The sequence below is a fragment of the Labeo rohita genome, chromosome 3 (genome assembly GCF_022985175.1).
Source record: "Labeo rohita strain BAU-BD-2019 chromosome 3, IGBB_LRoh.1.0, whole genome shotgun sequence".
In the NCBI taxonomy this organism is placed as follows: Eukaryota; Metazoa; Chordata; class Actinopteri; order Cypriniformes; family Cyprinidae; genus Labeo; species Labeo rohita.
This window is the reverse complement of record NC_066871.1, coordinates 27,182,408-27,201,815: the sequence shown is the minus strand read 5'-3', so window position 1 is coordinate 27,201,815 and position 19,408 is coordinate 27,182,408. Positions and strand designations below refer to the sequence as shown.

Below are 19,408 nucleotides of genomic sequence, written 5' to 3'. Positions count from 1 at the left end.
GTGTTGTTCATTCTAATGTGTTTGTTAACTAATGTAGTTAACTAATGTTAACCAATGAACCTTATTGTAAAGTGTTACCCTGTTGATTTTATTATCATTTATTTTGCACTGTTCTTTGTTGACTGTAGTTAAACTGATGTGTGTTACGTGCTGTTAGCTTTACCTTGCCAATAAAACTGAAAACTGAAACTGTAAACCGAATGAGAAGAAATAGACACAGCGATAAACACAGGGGAAAGGGTAGAAAGATTTGATGAAAGGCTTTGCTAATATAGTACTTTTTCATGATGAAATCTTGGATTTGACACCGTTAAACAGATCATATTTATATCTCTTCAAACAGAAATTATATTCACAGAATAGAAAGAACAAAAGAATGCAAAATCCAAATATGCTTTCAACAGAGATCTAATTTGGTCCTCTCAAAACAAACGGCTCTTGCTAATTTGCATGTCTAATCTGCTGTGAGAATACATTTCCCACCAAAAAAGTAGAAAATAAAAGCAAACGAGAACATCAGTCCCTTTCCTAGCGTTCAACCAATACACAGGAAGAAATGCCTTTTGGGAAGCCACTGCAAGCCCCTCTGATGTAAATGTGTTCCGTTTTAAGTGAGACACAAGTTGAGAAAAATGCCAGATGGAAAGGGAAAATCGATTGGAAAGGGAAGAATGAGGTTTTGTCTTTTCTTATGCAACAACTGCCAGGTACCAGCGGCTTGTAAAGAACCACTGACAGGCTAATTGAGTTAATTCACTCATTTAATTTTAAAAAGGACGAGGATCTGGGACAAAATAGGCATAGTGATCAGTGACTCAACGAACAGAATATCTTTCTTATTCATGTAAAACCGTGGCAGGCTGTGAGAGAATCCCACCATTCTCTGTAGCACAAAACAACATGTGCTGCATGACCGCACAGAACGTCGTGCCCGTCTAAAATGAGGAGGCAGGTGTGCCAGAAAACACCCATTCAGATTTAAACATGTCAGTGAAACTAGAGTTGGGGTTGCCAAGTCAGAGTGAAAATGCTTGCCAGGTTTGGTTGAGATACAGGGAAAATTGGATTAATATTATAAACAGTGAGTTTCCACTTCATACCAATGTCATTTTTGTTTTTGTACTTAATGTACGATTGGGAAATCAGGGATGGAACAATATGTCCAATTTATGAAATCCTCCAGATGTGGCAATAATACCTTCAACCTTAATGTATTTCTGAACAATCAGAACAGCCATATAGATCAGGGTGACCACCTGGCAAAAGTTCTGTTGCAGGACATAGATGTGATTTTGCAGGACAATGCGGGACATGTGTAAAATAGATACATTTTCAACAGTTATGCTATGTAAAAACTGATTACATCCGTTGTCATATGCGCTGATTTATGTTTCTGGGCGCACACATGGAAGCGAGAGAAAGCGCGTCTTTTTTATTAAGAGTTAAGAGAATTCACCTGCGAGAGAAGAGACTGTGCTTGCACATTTTGATGCCCTCCCGCATTACAATAATGCGCTCTAGTAATTAAAATAACGCCATAGAAACAACATCATACAAACTATTAAAATTAAAATTAAAACTATTAAAAAGTCGCGTCTGAAAGCTACCTAGGTTTTTTTAAATTGGTTAAAAGGAATGGAGAATATCGTGTTTTATCGTGTGCGCTTGACCATTCCCGTCTGTGGTGGAAGCTCATTTGATGAAATCCGCAAATCCTTTGTGCGGAAACTGTGCCGCAAAAAAAGAATAAAAAGCTTTCTTAAAAAGCCAAAAGAATGCATGGACGTTTTCTTAATATGATAATTAAAAACCAACAAACTGATGAAAATGCGGGACAAGGGGTGAAAATACTGTTCGTTACAACGCAAAGCGGGACAGGTGGTCACCCTAATATAGATAGACAGATATAGATACAGATATATATATATAGAGAGAGAGAGAGAGAGACAGAGTCACATAGATATATACAGACACAATTAATTCGTAGAAATTTGTCAACTGGTAGAGATTTTCAGCTATCATCTCTACTGCGGTTACACAAATGACATGACGTTGATGTGCTATGTGGTCATGAAAACATTAAATCGTTTGCACCCGTTTTAAGCATTGCAGTTTAAAAACAAGTCATTTTAAACCGTTGAAATGCAATTGGCAGTAAAAGGTAACTAATTTCACTATATGATGTTTTAATAACAAGGTTCGGGAGGAGCACAATCAGATAATCAACCAATTCGGCACAGGTGTAACTCGTCTAATCATCCGAACTAGCACAACTCCTCACTCTTAATCTATACTCATCCCATACTTGGGATAGGGGGAGTTCTCTGGGTTCGGGCCATATTCCGGGCTCGGTGCCCTCCCCCAGGACAGCACGCCAAAATATGTGTACTATTTGCTCAATCAGATTAGATGCAAGGGTGAACTTGTGAAATATACAATATATGTCTGAGAGAGTGCCATCAGAGTTCTGAAGTATTGAACCGGAAGTGTTATTTATTTTTGCTGGTTCACAGGCCTTGAAAGGTACCACCTTTGTAGACGGTACCACAAAAAGAGGACGTCCAACAACATGGATGTCATCAGTGCTGGCGAGATATGATGTTGGACCACAAGTTCTAATGAGAATTGTGCAAGAGAGAGACAGGTGGTATTTAGCGTCGACTCATGCGAGAGCCTACGTTGAAGTACAATAAATTGCATGGAGATATGGCAAAGGAAGAAGAAGAAGATAGGCCTTGAAAGGTTAAATACACATTCTTGTATGTGTCAGAATGGCTGTCTTTGCAAGTGAGAAAGAAAACGTGTGTAACAGTATATTGGATCCAGGCAGCTATTAAAGTGACAGCAGTCTAATATTCCTGCTGTCTGTCATTCATGTTAATCAAACAACAAAAGGAAAAAATCTTTCACTGCTCTTGACTAAATCACTTTTGTAACTTTAATAAGAAGAAAATATCTGTTGAATTTATACAATGAAAAATATGCAGTGCTTTATATATTTGATTACTTTATACAACGTATGTAGCACTTCTTATTTATTTGTTCTACTGTAGGTTTTTTTTTTCTTTTCTTTTCCTATTGCTTGTTCTTATATCGCTGACTGTTTACTTGTCGTGAGTAAATTTATTTGATTTATTTATCTAATTATTTATTTGTAATTTATGCTCAAATACAGGTATTTCGTATTGCATAGAGGAAAAGTACTTCGTCCTACAAAAAAGCCTTAAAAACTGCTAGATCTGCAGAAAACAAACACAACCCCATGTTTTTATTCAGTACACTGGATAAATAAATTAAAAAAGTAAAGCATCTTTTTTGACTTTATGAACTACTTTACTTCCAAGATAGATATTATTACAGATAAAATTATAACCATGCAGAGCATGATCGAGCTGAATGATGACATCACAGAAACAATGATGAACTGACTTTACAGAAAATTGAGTGTTTACTATTGTCCTTTTGCATTATCGTCTTTTCCTGTTCAATACTGTAAAGCTGTTTTTACAGCTGTTTGACACTGTTGACAAGAATTATAACATTTCTATGGTTTTATTTACATAAAAAAATAAATATTTATTTTAATTTATTTAGTTTTAAATATTTGAATATAAATTTATAACCTTATATTTTGTGTTTTCTTACCGTCACATTAAATTACAGAAAACTGGTTGCCGCTGCTGCACGAGTGTGTTTTTAAAACACAGGCTGAGGGAGTGACAGCAAATTTGACTTCATTCTCTCTTCTGACCAACATAATTAATCTTTCATTATTTTTTTCTTCTTTTGGAAAGTTGAGAAATGCTATTATTGATTTTTTTCTTTAGCTATTAGGGCTAATGAAAACTGAAAAAAATAAAAATATAATAATAATAATAATAGATTGTTGTAGTGTCCATTCACCACTACAGAAATTTAACTTCTGAGAACCATGGATATGTGAAAAGGGTCCATTGTGATTTTGTCCCTTGGCACAGTATTTCACTTCATGTAAGGACATGGTTAGGATAGAATGCTATATTTAGGGTACTTGAGATCTGATGTATTTCCGTAGGTTTCCGCTCCATTGTTTTTATGCACTCCCAGGTTGCCAGCTCCACCTCAGGTTCATCTATACTGCTCATTTGCTTTAAACAAAGACATTTTAAATGACTCATCCAAAATCCATACTGCACCCTCAGCCCTTGCAGAGTAATTGCCATTTAGCCTTTAACCAAAGTGCACTTTCTGTTCCCTCATCAAAAGCCCATCTCTGAAATCAGGCACCGACCCCTCCATTGGACTATGTTCACTGTTGTGTACAGTGTTGGGGAGTAACTAGTTACATGTAACAGAATTAATTTAATTACAAAATAAATGTAACTGTAATTAGTTACAGTTACTGAGAAAAAAAAGTGTAATTAAATTGCAGATACTTTTAAAAATGTTTACAATAATTATAAAGGGTGTTACATCTGAATTTCTTTTCACACACACCCACATACAGATTTAATTGACTTTAATTTACAGCTCTAAAATGAGAGCAATGTTTCAGGAGTTTAGGACACATACTTATTCTTAACTGTTTATTTCCTATTTGGGTTTATGCATATACTTTATTTTTTAAGATTAATTGTTTGTTTGTTTTTTCAAGGCATTGTTAGATGCCAGTCTTTCTTGTCATAACTATGCAAACATTTTATTTTTAGACCAGCTTCATAGCTATTAAACTATTTCTTGTTATGATTTCAAATCTGTATTTAAACTCAGAATGATCTCAAAGTAAGTAAAATTTGTGTGGCTGTGCTTTAAATTAAATTATTACATGGCTCTGTGGAATGCTTGATTCTGATTGGTGAGTCATGACTTTCCAAGGTATGTTATTCCCCTAAAACAACTAGTAAAAGCTAATAACACAGACTCATCTGGGAAACTTAGGTCGACGATAGTTTTTCTTGGTGGAAGCTTTGCGTTTGGTTAGTTAATAAAATATTAAAACTCAATTCAATATTATGTGTACAATTTCTAAATTCTGTGAACTTGCCACTTGCTAGCAACTGATTCTTCATGGAAGCTGTGTTCAAATATTTAAACTCAGAAGTAAACTAATTATTTACTTTTGTGGCAAGCAGCTGTGTAATAAGCGGGATAATGTACATCCAGCCAGTTGTTATTATCTTAAAATAAAGATGAATATTATCCCTTACTTATTATAATCATAATTCAAGTGATAAAGTGATAAAGTCTGACAGTAATCAGTGTTAAATGCTACTGTAAGGTTAACTCTGCCTGGTTTAAATGTTTCAAAATGATTAGCAGTTGAAAATATTAGAAATTTAGAAAAGTAATCAAAAAGTAATCAAAAGTACATTACTTTAATGAAGTTACTACATTTTATTACAACCTATTACATTTCCAAAGTAACCTTCCCAACACTGATCGTGTACTACAGTTTTTGTGCAAGCTTACATACATTTTTATTCTCACTTTTTCTTTTGCCAGCTATCTCTACATCAGACAGACTGGTTGTGCTCCATGCCTAGACTAATTAAGTGAGTTTAAAGAACAAATGCATTTTTTGTGAGCCATCCAGCTTTTAAAATGTCCAAAAGCTTCCAGCGCTTCACTAATTACCTTATTAGGTGAAGCACAATATTAATTTAACTGATTTATGATAACCCTCAATAAGCTTTAAAATGAACTGCGACAGTCTGGGGGTGATAAAACCAAGTCTTTAAGTGAGGATGATATGCCAGTGCTCAATGTTAAATTTGTTGTTTTTCTTGTTGAAAGAAGCTACCATGAAGTCATTCCTTTCCCAATGGTACACTATTTAAACCAGTATTTCCCGAATTGATAGAAAGTCATTAATCAGCTCATTTGAACATTTTTTTTTTCATACACCAAGTGTCATGGCGAATGCCAAACAGTACAGTTTTTGTTACACAATGTAGTTTTTAGGTGAGAATGAATGTACTTGTTCAAATATGCAGTTTGTTCATAAAGAAAATTTCTATTTGAAAATTTGCTTCACATGTTTCAGAGAGTGCTCATGAATCCGCAGAGAACAGAACTACCTCGGCCAGATCTTCTGGAATTTGCCGCTAACTCTGATGTCTCTATAGTGTTTAACATGAGATATAATTTGTTTGGGGTAAATCTAACGGTAGTCTTTGGTCTCATTAATCTATTATTTGTTCCAGAGCAAATAGACTTGGCTGAAAGCAAAATCTCATCATGTTATATGTGACCCTGGACCACAAAACCAGTCATAAGGGTTGATTTTTTTAAATTGAGATGTATACATCATATGCATCATATGAAAGCTGAATAAATAAACTTTCCATTGATGTATGGTTTGTTACGATAGGACAATATTTGGCCAAGATGCAACATTTGAATATCTGGAATCTGAGGGTGCAAAAAATTTAAAAAATTAGAAAATCACCTTTAATGTTGTCCAAATGAAGTTCTTAGCAATGCATATTACTAATCAAAAATTAAGTTTTTATATATTTACAGTAGCAAAATTACAAAATATCTTCATGGAACATGATCTTTTCTTAATATCCTAATGATTTTTGGCATAAAAGAAAATTCAATAATTTTGACCCATACAATGTATTATTCAATAAATACTATTTGATATAAATAATAGTAGTATTTAATAATAATATTAGTAATTAGTATTTTTTATAATTATTAATATATATAATTTGTGTAGTACTTTGTGCTTTCTTTCCTTAAAACATGACAAAAAATATAAGATTCATTATAATATTTTTATTATTATTATTTATCAATTTAAAAGCATCAGAATAAAAATGTTTCCAAATACCCTTTGGAACCTGCTTAAACACCCCTTGGGACTTTGTTGGGAATTACTGATTTAAACTGTGGCCTGTTCTAGTAATGAGAAAATGACAAAATGCCATTAATGCAGTTTGCAATGATGAAAGCTATGTGAACAATTGCTCCTAATCTCTGTTTTCATAACATTAATTTCATACTTGCTACAAATCTCTCCCACGACACCCAGAGTGGAGAACCAAGAAATATTTAAACAACCAATTCAAAGACCAGTGTGATCTAAAGCTATTCAATTCTGAGTGACAGAGGAGCATAAGGTTGCATATAAAAACCATCCCTAAATAGCAATGAGCTAGAAAACTGGAGAACCTGCAATTCTCTGCAGCAAAGCTCATTTTCTCGAGGGGATTTGAAAGGATACATTCAAGAAAAGGAACTCCCAAATGGCTTAACGTCATTTTTATGAGCTACATTTCCAGGAGATGCAGCAGAGGAGCAATCACTGAAAGAGCTCCTAAAAGAGACACAGCACTGCCACAAAATACCTAGCAGGACTTTAGCACTAAATAAGCCACCATTTACATTGCCCTGTACATAAAAAAACAAACAAAACAACAACAAGAACAAAAAAACAATAATCACCTTTACTGGTTATTAAAAAAAGTGAGCCTGTCATCAAAAAGAACAATTTAAAGGTTCTCAGGTTGTTCACTGCTCTGGGAATCCTCATCTGTGTTTATACTCAGTACATGTTCGATTAGTCACGCAAAGACACTGCGGCGCATGAACCATACTAAATCATAGACACAATATTGACCTCTGGGATATTAAAACTACAAAATAATGGCCCGTGCCTGCCGTTGCTAAGACACAGTGAGTGCTGAATGCATTTGGAAGTGGTTGAAACCTCAACAGTACCCTCAAGAAGGTTGTTCCAGCTCTACAAACTCAACTTTTCTCGAAAGACCGCAAGCATTTCTTGATAAACAGCCTTTCTCATTCAAAACAGAACACCTTTGGTTATAATACATTATTGTGTGAGAGAAGCCAAATGGCCACAACCACTACAATGCATCAAGACAGCAAATAAACAAGCAAACCAGACTGTGACAAATAGCAGAAAATAGATTGTGGCTCTTCAGCTTCTGACATTTAAATTCTGACATCTTGAGGAGAAACTGATAAGCCCTCTGCATGCATCTGAAATGTTGTTTGTCCATGTTTGAAACCTTTAGCTTGAAGCCGTTGGGTTTGTGGAGAGCAAGAAACCTTTCCGCTCCTTACATCCTGTGATGAGTTAATTAGACCTGCGTGTGCTTGTTGAACTGCACTGGGTCGACTGTAATTTGACAAAAGCTTCCTGTGCTTAACCAGGCCGAAGGAGTCATGTGTACAGGTGAAATTATTCTTCCTGTGGGGTGCTATGAACAAACAAACAAACAAACAAACACATGTCCTGTGGGGCGAATGACCTCAAAGACTTGCTTTCTGCAGGACGGGTTTAAAAGGATGCCTTCTGAGCTCAGGTGTACCAAGGTGTAAATGAAGGGCAAACAATTGACTTGTAAACAACCGGCGGCATCGTGATGGAAATATGCGATCAAAAGTGCTAGAGGGAGGAGAGCGCGATGATAACGATGTCATTCATGGCTAAAGAGGGCGAGATTATACATTCATAAGCTTTTCTTCCTCGCAGATGGTTTTCTTCTGGCCTCAATTTTATTGTAATCATCAGCACAACAAGTCAGTCATCGCAGATCTGACCTTTTGACCTCTAGCAAAAAGTTAGTCAGCCTTCAAAAGCCAAGAATCGCATTTTTTAAGTACAAAATTTCCTCTGAGATCACAGCAACCACGCTGATGTGCTGAGGCAACGAAAAAGAGTAAAATGTAAGTCGATTAGCAGTTGTACGGAATCCTAATTGCTTCTTTGCACACCTGCCAGCCACATGGGACATTTCATAACACTGACAAAAGCTGCAAAACCAAAATCACAGGACCGTGACTTCACTCACTAAGTATTTCAAAACTCAATCGTCACTCAAATCGTTTACGGAGAAAAACACTAGCCACAGTGCTGAAAGTGATAAAACACATATTAATGGTAGCTGAAAGCTTGTATGTTTCGACTGTCAGAGTTTCAGCACATTACTTTGCAATGGTGCCAAACTAGGCCACGGTCCAGAGCGGAGACTAATAAACTTGCTGCATCCTTTATAAGGCTAAAAATAAAGGCTCTTTTCTTCTGCACCTTTCAGTGATGTCATTTTATATTATTTCGAATCTATGATATGCTTGTGATGCATTGCCAAGCTTCTATTATAAGCTAGAATTGACATTCTTTAAAATGTCTTGCGGCTCAGCTGAGGACTGGCAGGGGATTGTGTCCTGTCCCTGCTTGTATTTACTGTCTACAGAATTCAATAGCACACCCACACATTGCTGACTCACATTGGCAATGATCTCCCCCGTCGAAGGATAGTCATTAATTACCTCCACCGTTTCCCTTAAAAATCTCAGTGTCAAATGACAAGTTTAATGACAAGTGTTATTCTACAATATTTAAACAAGACAAGAAAAGGACAAGAATTAGGACGAAACAGCTTTTTCAAATCTAACGTCAATTTAAGACTGTATTTGATGAAATAAATTAACATGCTTACGGTGAGAAAAACAAAACAATGCAACTAGTGTGGAAAAGTTTTTGAAAGGCAAAAATGTGCACTGCAACAAAATTAATTAAAAAAGATTTTAAAAAATATGACTGTATATGTAAATTACACTGTAAAAATACCAATCTGCTTGGGTCGTTAAAATCTATTTACTACACTGTACTCGCATCAAACACAAGTCATACAATGGAATGCCACAGGATGTACTTGCATAAAAAATAGCCTCTATAGTAACTGTCACCAGTACCAACAGACTGACAAGAGCACAGTGTTACCCACACAAACAAAATACCATTAGGTTAAAACACACAATACTGAAATAATACTTCAAATATGACTGAAGCAAAATGCAACATAAACACTCTAATGCAACAATTAAAAGCATATGGAGAATCTAACTTTTTAAATGACACCTGTGATTGTATGTAAAGGGGGTTCTGGGAAAGTCTCTTCTCGAGAAGAAAAACATGATTTTAATCATTTAAGCTGCCATACGCGAATGCGTATTGCCCTTTTTTTTTTAACATGTTGTAATTTACACAGTGTTACAACAAAATTGCACGTTGTTTTCTATTTTTTTCACCGTATATTAAGGTAATTTACAGTTAAAAAATTAAAAGGTGTTTACTGCATTTGTAGCATTTTTACATTCTTTTTACTGTTAAAATTACTAACAGCCACTAAGCCACTATGCGCTTTCATGGGGTAACAGTCGTACCTGTGGATGGAGGATGCGACTCATTGCTCCAGTGTTTTTCTGCAGAAACCTTCAAACAGCTCAGCGCGTCTTTGCTCCAGATGCAGCTGTCCGGATGCTCCGCTCCGGGGTGACAGACCTCTGTTTGAAAAACAACAGATATGCACCCAAAGGATGGTCAGGGCAGCACTTACAACTCGAAATAAGCGGGTGAATTCTGCGCGCATTTGAATCGCTGCCACATTTTCATCCAGTTCCAGATGAGTTATTATTAATACAGGCGATATATCCTTTTTATTTATGGATTCAAATGAGCAGTTAATCCTCGGCAAATAATCTTCTGTCAGGTTTGAGTTCTTAAGGTCCTCGTAGGCAGGTGTAAACGGTTTATTCAGACGCGATACCAGCAACGCGCAACACTCAGGCAGGATTCCCTGTTAGATATGATAAGCGTTTCGACCTGCTCCCCTGCGGCTAAAACTGAACTTTTCCGAGAGTGCGGCCACTATTCGCGTTGTTTCTTCTCCAAAATATTTCGCTCCTTGTAAACACGGCGGATCCTCTTCGCGTTGCCTCCTCACACCGAGAGTGACCCTCTGTTTGTGTCCCATCGGTCAACAGTAATGCGTTCACATGAAGCCCCTACATGACAGCGAGGAGGCGTCACTGCGCGCGGATAAGAGAAATAGATGTTCGGATTTTGCGCTCGTGCGGCTAAATGTTGTCCTGCGAGCAGAATGTGACGACAAGTCTTGCTGACGCGCAAGCGGAGTTCGCCGGTGCAAACTAACCCGTGCAGTTCCCACGCGGGCTACGCGTCTTCATCCTATCCAACTGGTTCACTCTCTCGCGTGCGCACAGCAGCAGACTCAACGCTGAACAGCCTTCATAATGAGTCAATTCCATGCGAAAGTGAGCATCACTATACCCTGCTCACTCTGAAGAGGGATAGCACTTGAAGTGTTTTCTCTGATGGGAACGGGGCGCATTACCGTCTTATTTGGAACACCATAAACGAATATCTACCGACGTCATTAGCACTTTATTTTCCAGCAGAAAGTTGTGCTTAATGGACCTAAAATGACCTGAATAACATCGTGTTAACGCCGTTTGAGTCAAATCCAGATTAGATTGTAGGCTAATGTCGTGTGGCGCGTAAATAACTTAAAAACAAAGAACCATGAAGAAACGTAAGCATGATATTTCCCCGCTTATCCCCTAACCCACATTAAATTTAAAACAATATGTTTCACGTCTTCCAAGGAATCACTAGGACCACCCAAGAAGGATTACATGAAAGGACAAAATGACATTAGAACGTAAAAACACGTTCGGTTATTACTAACCAGTCGCGTTCGCCTGTGGGGGTAACCATAGCAATACCTTTTAAGCGACCAAGCCGACAAACGTGATCAAAAAAGTCATTGTTTGCAATTAATAATACATTTAAAGTTGATGTTTTGTTTAAAGTTAAATAACCTTCAGGCAAATAACAATCTGCGTTGCAGGAGACGCAGATTATAAAACCATGAAAAACAACCTTTAAAAAATTCCTTCATATCACCCCGAAAATGAGTTTAATTCGCACATTGATTAAATTCAAGGCAGAGGCGCTGCTTGGGAGTTACATAATACCTCGTTCTCTGCGCTTTGATCGAACGGGGTGTTTTTGTCATGCAAAAATTAAAATTAATGGTAAATCTTTGATATGCAGTTTCATAGGCTTTTTTCTCAGTACGTTGGAATGAAGGGTGACAATGGCTATGATAATTTGTCTCTGATTCATATTAGGTAGGAATATTAAGACACTGCGAAGAGTAGTTGGATGCATATTTTGTCTCACAGTTATGCGTGCGTCATTCCAACTGGACGCTGTTGGTGTTGCGTGGCTTTAGTGGATGCTGCCCGCGCTTCTCTTTACGCAGTGACACCGCAGAAAGTCTGTCAGATCTCAGTTCCACAGCAAACTTTCATCCCATCTTTCCAAAGAAATAAAAAGTGCTTTAAATATCTTAAGTTAAACAACACGCACGGTATAGATTGTTTTCATTTTTATTCTTTATACCCTCATTCGTTCATTTAGTATGCTTATCCAAGACTAAATTCTTGTCACAGGATTTGATCTGCAGCTTTACACTCATATATTTTCTGAATAAGTAAAACTATAAATCAATGAATACATCCATTTATATTCTATTTTCACGACGTGGCCCTGAATGTAAACAATCCCACTGAACCAAACGAAAATCTCAGTTATTGTCATGTTTTGGGCTGTACTGTATCGGTCGAAAAAAAAAAAAAAAAAAAAAAAAAAAAAAAAAAAACATCTGGAGTACTAGACTGCCAAAAGTTCTAACAAATCAAGGAGAAAAGTGCAAAACACTGTCTGAGGAACAAAATATGTTTGTGGTTGGCTAAACTAAACCTGGGCAAAAATCTTGACAACATTCGTCTTTGTTCTTATCATTTCCCGGCAGGTGAAATATTAGGCTAATATCTTAATTAATACTGGTTGTACATATCTTTTTTAGCACCTATTAACTTTAGTTAGTCAAAATATTGCATGTTTTTCTGCTTACTAAGTCCTAGCATAAATTAGCAGAACAACATATTCAGTAATACATTAACTGTGCAATCCACGCTGTTGTTTACATCCGAGTATCGCCAATATGGCCTCGCATCCAGGTAACTGACCAAATTGGGACGTAAGTGCTATAAAAACATATTTACGAAATAAATGCATTTCATAACATTTACAGTTTCTTTCGAATTTAAATCTAATTTCTTAAACTCTCCTAATACCTCTTATTGAAGATATCTCACAATAAAATCTATAATTTGCAATTTAAAGTAGACAAAATCTGCAAATAAATACCAACCCCTGTAATTCTTCAGCTTTTGAGTTCAGTATTGTTTGTGTCACTGACCATTCTTGTCAAAGGTGACAGCACTGCAAATGCTTTTTGTGTATTTTCAGACACTGTCCTCTTTCTAGATTTAAATGTGTTCTCAGGGTCAGGTGTCACAGGAGCACAGGAAGTCCTGGACAGAGGTGTCGAAAAGAACAACTGGCTGTATTCAATCATTCTGTATTCATCACATTAATGTGGTTGTTCATTCCGGTTGCTTTATAAAGACAAGGAAAATGCACAAACTGATCTAAGAACAGATGCATCATGATTGTTTTATAAGTAAAATTGTAAAAGTAAAATTATTTAACTTATTTTTTGAATATAATAATATCTGCCATCTACAGTCTACATATATGTCATGATGTCAGAAATCATTTTCCACACTTTCTGAGAGAGCTATTCATGACGAAACCATTCATTATCACAGCACCTGCTGTGGCATACGTCTCATTTTGCTTTATGGCATGCTGTCAGCTCACCCGTGACATATTGACATCCGTTTTGATGGCGTGCGGTGCACTTTTCTATATGGTGCACATGACTCATTCATATCGTCACTAATCGTCACTGGGGCATTTTTGAACAGAGACGAAATGGTAAGGGTGATCTTGTCCTCCCAAAGGGAATTGGCTTTTTAGGCAGACTGAATTTAAAAGCAAGCTCTAAAAGCAAGAGGAATAGACATTAATAAAGTATGCGCTTATGCACTTGACAAGATCAGATTCTGTTTTCCTTTTAGGCTTGGAAATGGAAATGAGAGTTCTACTCATTTTTAATAGGCTGGGAATTGATTCTCCTTATATCTATTCCATTTATCATTTATTTAAGAAATGATTTGACCCGCGCACAGGTAATTGGTTGAGTACAGTGTAGATATGTTCAAAAGAAAACCTCCCATTGTTTAAATGGAATAGCCTCTAAACATAGCAGCCTAATTTGATGCAGGGCATTTTTATGGTTTCAGGGGTTGCTCTGTTTATTTTGTCTTGGTCATCACTGTTAATTTAAGAGAAAGAGGATGACATTATAAATGCTCTTCCTAAAAGCCAAAGGTCAAAAGCAAGAAAGTAATATTCAATGTCCTCAGACTTCTAGCTAAAAGTTTGAGTCATTCTGGCTACACACACACACACACACACACTGGTTTTCATGTTAATTTAGACATTCCATAGACATAATGATTCTTATACTGTAGAAACTGTATTTTCTATCCTGTAAGGAATACCAGGTACACACACACACAAACACATATTTAAACTACCCATTGTTTCTTAATACTGTGTTATTATGTGAATGATCCACAGCTGTGTTTTTTTGTTTGTTTGTTTGTTTGTTTATTGATAGTTGTTCATGAGTTCCTTTTTTGTCCTGAACAATTAAACTGCCTGATGTTCTTTAGAAAAATCCTTCAGGTCCCACAAACTGTTTTTACACTTTTGTGTATTTGAACCATTTGCAACAATTACTGTATGATTTTAAGATCCATCTTTTCACACTGAGGACAACTGAGGGACTCATATGCAACTATTACAGAAGGTTCAAATGCTCACTGATGCTCCAGAAGGAAAAAGAGTGTATTAAGAGCTGGAGGGTGAACACTTTTAGAATTCGAAGATCAGGGTAAATTTAACTTATTTTTTTCTTTTGGGAAACATGTAAACAAGGGAAACAAGTATCTTCTGTAGCTTTTGAAGGGCAGTACTAAATAATAAACATAATAATAATAATAATATCTATATCTATCTATCTATCTATCTATCTATCTATCTATCTATATATCTATATCTATATATATATATATCTATATATATATGTATGTACATATATTCATTCTGTTCAAAAGTTTTCACCCCCTGCTCTTAATGCATTGTGTTTCCTTCTGGAGCATCAGTGAGTGTTTGAACCTTCTGTAATAGTTGCATATGAGTCGCTCAGTTGTCCTCACTGTGAAAAGATGGATCTCAAAATCATACAGTCATTGTTGGAAAGGGTTCAAATAAACAAAAATGCGGAAAAAAAAAAATTGTGGGACCTGAAGGATTTTTCTGAAGATGTGGATCATTCAGGTAACAACACAGTATTAAGAATCAATTTTAATAAATTCAACTATTATTTTCTCTTCTGGACTATATGTAAATGTCTTTTATGTGAAATATCTATATAGTATCTAAATAATATAATTAACATTTCGCAGATTATGCAAGGTTTAGGTAAAATTTTGATCTCAAATTTTATTTTATTTTATTTTATTTTATTTCAGTTATCATTTATTTTATTTTAAGTAACACCTTTTTAAAAAATATATATATTTGTAATAACATTATTTTTTTTTGTTGTTTTCGGTTTCAATATTAGGTAACCATAATAATCCTGGGTCCAACCCTTTATTTACTGTCAATGTCAAATAATGAAAAATGTCACAATGAAGGGACAATAGGGTGTAATTTTTTTATTTATTTGAATTTTTACCCCTTTGACTTTCACTGTATAGATATTTTTCAAAAATCATTAAACTAATAAATAAATAAATCGGGCGAGTAAATGATAACAATATTTTCATTATGAGGAGAACAATCCCGTTAGGTGTTTATGCATATTTTATAACTTCTGTAACTATGTGTTCCTCAGATCATGATTAACCATCTGATGGATCAATTATTAAATGACAAAGTAAAAAAAAAATACATACATTTATATACATGGATATCTGTATGATTTTAGCTGTTGACCAAAACATATTCAGGTTACAGTTATCAGTTATATAATGAATATGGGCACACTCTGAATTTAATTTAAGGGTAGTCTCCTCAAAACTGGATGAAAATGTTAAGGAATTACAGCACTTTAATATGTACCTCCCCCCTTTTTCAAGGGACCATAAGTAATTGGACAGTTGACTCATAAGCCGTTTCATGGACAGTTGTGGGCTATTCCTTCATTTTTTTTCTACATCAATTAAGCAGGTAAACGGTCTGATTCTAAGTGTGCCATTTGTATTTGGAAGCTGTTGCTATGAAACAACATCATGCAGTCAAAGGAGCTCTGCATGCAAGTATAACAGACAATTGTAAGACTTTAAAAAAAAAAAAGAAAGAAAAGAAATCCATCAGCGAGATAGCAGGAACATTAGGAGTGGCCACATCAACAGTTTGGTACATTCTGAGATCATAAGAACGCACTGGTGAGCTCAGCAACATAAAAAGGCCTAGATGATCCTCTTCATGGTAAAGAAATACCCTTTCACAAAGAACACTCTCCAGGAGGTAGCCGTGTCACTGTCAAAGTCTACAATCAAGAGCAGACTTCACAAGAGAAAATACAGAGGGTTCACCACAAGGTGCAAACAAGGCCAGAGTAGACTTTGCCAAAAAACATCCAAAAAAGCCAGACTACTTCTGGAAAAGCATTCTTTGGGTGGCTGAAATTAAGATCAACCTTGTACATGAATGATGGGAAGAAAAAAGTATGGCGAAGGCTTGGAAGAGCTCATGATCCAAAGCATACAACAACATCTGTGAAACATGGTGGAGCAGTGTGATGGCATGAGCATGCATAGCTTCCAGTGGCACTGGGTTACTAGTGTTTATTGATGATGTGACAGAAGACAGAAGCAGCCGGATGAATTCTGAAGTGTACAGGGATATACTGTATGCCCAGATTCAGTCAAATGGAGCAAAGTTAATTGCGCAGCGCTTCTTGGATGATGACCCAAAACATACAGCAAAAGCAACCCAAGAGTTTTTGAAGGTGAAAACGTGGAATATTCTGTAATGGCCAAGTCAGTCTCCTGACTGGTCTCTCAACCGGAGTGAGCATGCATTTCACTTGCTGAAGAGAAAACTAAAGGCAGAAAGACCTACAAACAAACAACAACTGCAGTCAGCTAAGGTAAAGGCCTGGCAAAGCATCACAAAGGAGCAAACCCAGTCTCTGGTGATGTCCATGAGTTTCAGACTTAAGGCAGTCATTGCCTGCAAAGGATTCTCAACAAAATATTAAAAATGTTCATTTATGATTATATTTATTTGTCCAATTACTTTTGAGCCCCTGAAAATGGGGGGTCTGTGTATAAAAAGGGTTGTAATTCCTTAGCATTTCATGTTATATTTTTGCTCAGCCCCTTGAATAAAGCTTAAAGTCTGCACTTCAAGTTCACCTTGATTTATTTTAAATCTAGTGGCCTACAGAGCCGAAATTATAAAAATTGTGTCAGTGTCCAAATATATATGGACCTGATATATATTATATATATTAGGGCTGTCATTTTAATGTGTTAACAATTAATTTTGTCCCGATCTATCATGAGCTTAAAGGTGATTTTATACAACAGTTCAGTAAATATGAAGTTGAAATTGTGTTATATTTTAAACACAATATTATGTTTTTGCTAAATTTTGCAGAAAACATATTACCTTTGAAACCATAGCAGAATTGTTGCGTCTCCGAGCAACACAACAGTTTAATTTTGAATGAAGCCGCTTCCTGTCATTTCTGATGTGTCCTTTCATAATAATAATAATAATAATAACAATAATAATAATAATAATAATAATAATAATAACGATAAAAGGCAAAATGTTAAAAAAAAAAAAAAAAGTTTTTGAATGAAACCGCAGTTTTGAACGAATAGTGTGAATCAATGATTCAAAGGCCCATTCATAAAGAGAGCATTTACTTAATTTCTAAATGAATCAGCCGTTTGAACAAAACGAATGACTCATAAAGACATTTACTGCCACCTGCTGGCAGATTTACATAAGCTGTTTTGGTTACCAATGACTTTTATCGTATGAACAAAAAATACTGAGATGTTTCTCAAATGATCTTTTACGTTCACTAGTTTACGTTAGGCCATTGCAGCCTAAATGTTTATGAGTAATAAATTGTATGTTGAATCAAATAAAATATTTCTTTATAAATCTACAATTTGTAATGTCTACGCCATACTTTCTCAATTTCCACAAAAATAGCTTTAGATCATCTTTTGTGGATATTTTGACAGTCAGATTTATTTTGTGATTATATATATGCATTTATATACAGTGTAAACATGCACACACACACACACACACACACACACACACACACACATATATACCATATATATACCTACATCCCTTGATGTACTGTAAAAGTATTACACATTTACCCACTGTACTGGACATCATGCAGAGCTGTAATGTTATGGAAGCCAATGGCAATTTGCAGCAATTTCCACAAATATCTTGAGGAAAGTTGCATCACTATTTCATTTGAAATAGTTTTAGAAGTACCAGTAGAGCTGAATGAAAATATCTGGATCGTCTGGCACAAAAGGTAGACATGCTTGCTGCTTTGCCACTTTCATCAGCCATAGTGAATTAATGTTGTCATACAGTAAATGAAAAACACAATGACACATAGAGAGGACAATCATTAAATATAGCTGCAAGCAGCGATGGGCGGGCCCTCGCCAACAGCGCATTCGCAGCCCTGGTGCCATCACAAAAACGGTGCCCAGCGGGCACATGCATTGACAGTAACCCTGTACCAGTTTGGATTGAAGGGTCACAGCAATGAAAGGGTTATAAGCAAAATGTTTGTAAGTCATTCTGGTACACTGAGAATGAGCTGAAAAAGATTCCTTATCCTATGAGGTCATCTTGTGTTCACCCTTGGTATTACAGTCTTCATCTGCTAGATTACAGGTGTGATATTTTAAATGTTTCTGCAGTCTCTGAAAACATGATAAACATTTTTCCTAAGAATGACTTGTTTTTCCATATGTAAAAAAGTAAGGCATAATGCATTTTAAATGCACTCTCTCTCTGTCTCTCTCTGTCACACACAGCCACTCAACTACCTCAGTCACACTTACACACACACACATACACAGACTTAAGCCCATCCCCCGACACAGAGTTAGAGTGAGAGAGTTAGAGTGAGAGCAAATGTTGAATAGTTTTTTAATTTTCCAGTTTTTGTATACCATTTTATATCGATGGAAGTAAGCATTTATTTCTCAGAATGACTAGTTCTATGTATGTAAAAAATTTTGAAGTGTTTGGATGCTGCATTTTAAAATTACGTTCATGTTTTTTTACTGCTAAATTAATAAATCACCATAAATCAACCATTCAAGATATCCCAAATCCACTCACAATTTAACATCTTCAGTATGTTGGCATCATGTTGACAAAGTTTTCATTGTTTTTTGTAGGAGTAGTATTCATTCATTCACAGCTATATTTTTCCAAAAATCCACATTCAAATCAAAATACCAGACTTCCTGTTGGTCGCAGCTAATGGATGTAAATTAGAAAGTTGTCCGGCTTGATGAGAACAATATACATACCGAG

The 19,408-nt window shown here is 35.8% G+C and overlaps 1 protein-coding gene across 2 annotated transcripts in view; it reads right to left on the bottom strand.

Annotated features, from left to right (window-relative positions):
- Positions 1 to 11,030, bottom strand: part of crhr1 (corticotropin releasing hormone receptor 1) — a 163,065-nt gene extending 152,035 nt beyond the window's left edge. For both annotated transcript variants that reach the window (XR_007826355.1, XM_051102015.1), the window contains exon 1: positions 10,180 to 11,030. Coding sequence is in view for 1 of the 2 variants with exons in the window: in XM_051102015.1 (XP_050957972.1) it covers positions 10,180 to 10,203 (24 nt within the window). In the remaining variant the exon portion in view is untranslated. The remainder of the gene's footprint in view (positions 1 to 10,179) is intronic.
- Positions 11,031 to 19,408: the final 8,378 nt, after the last annotated feature.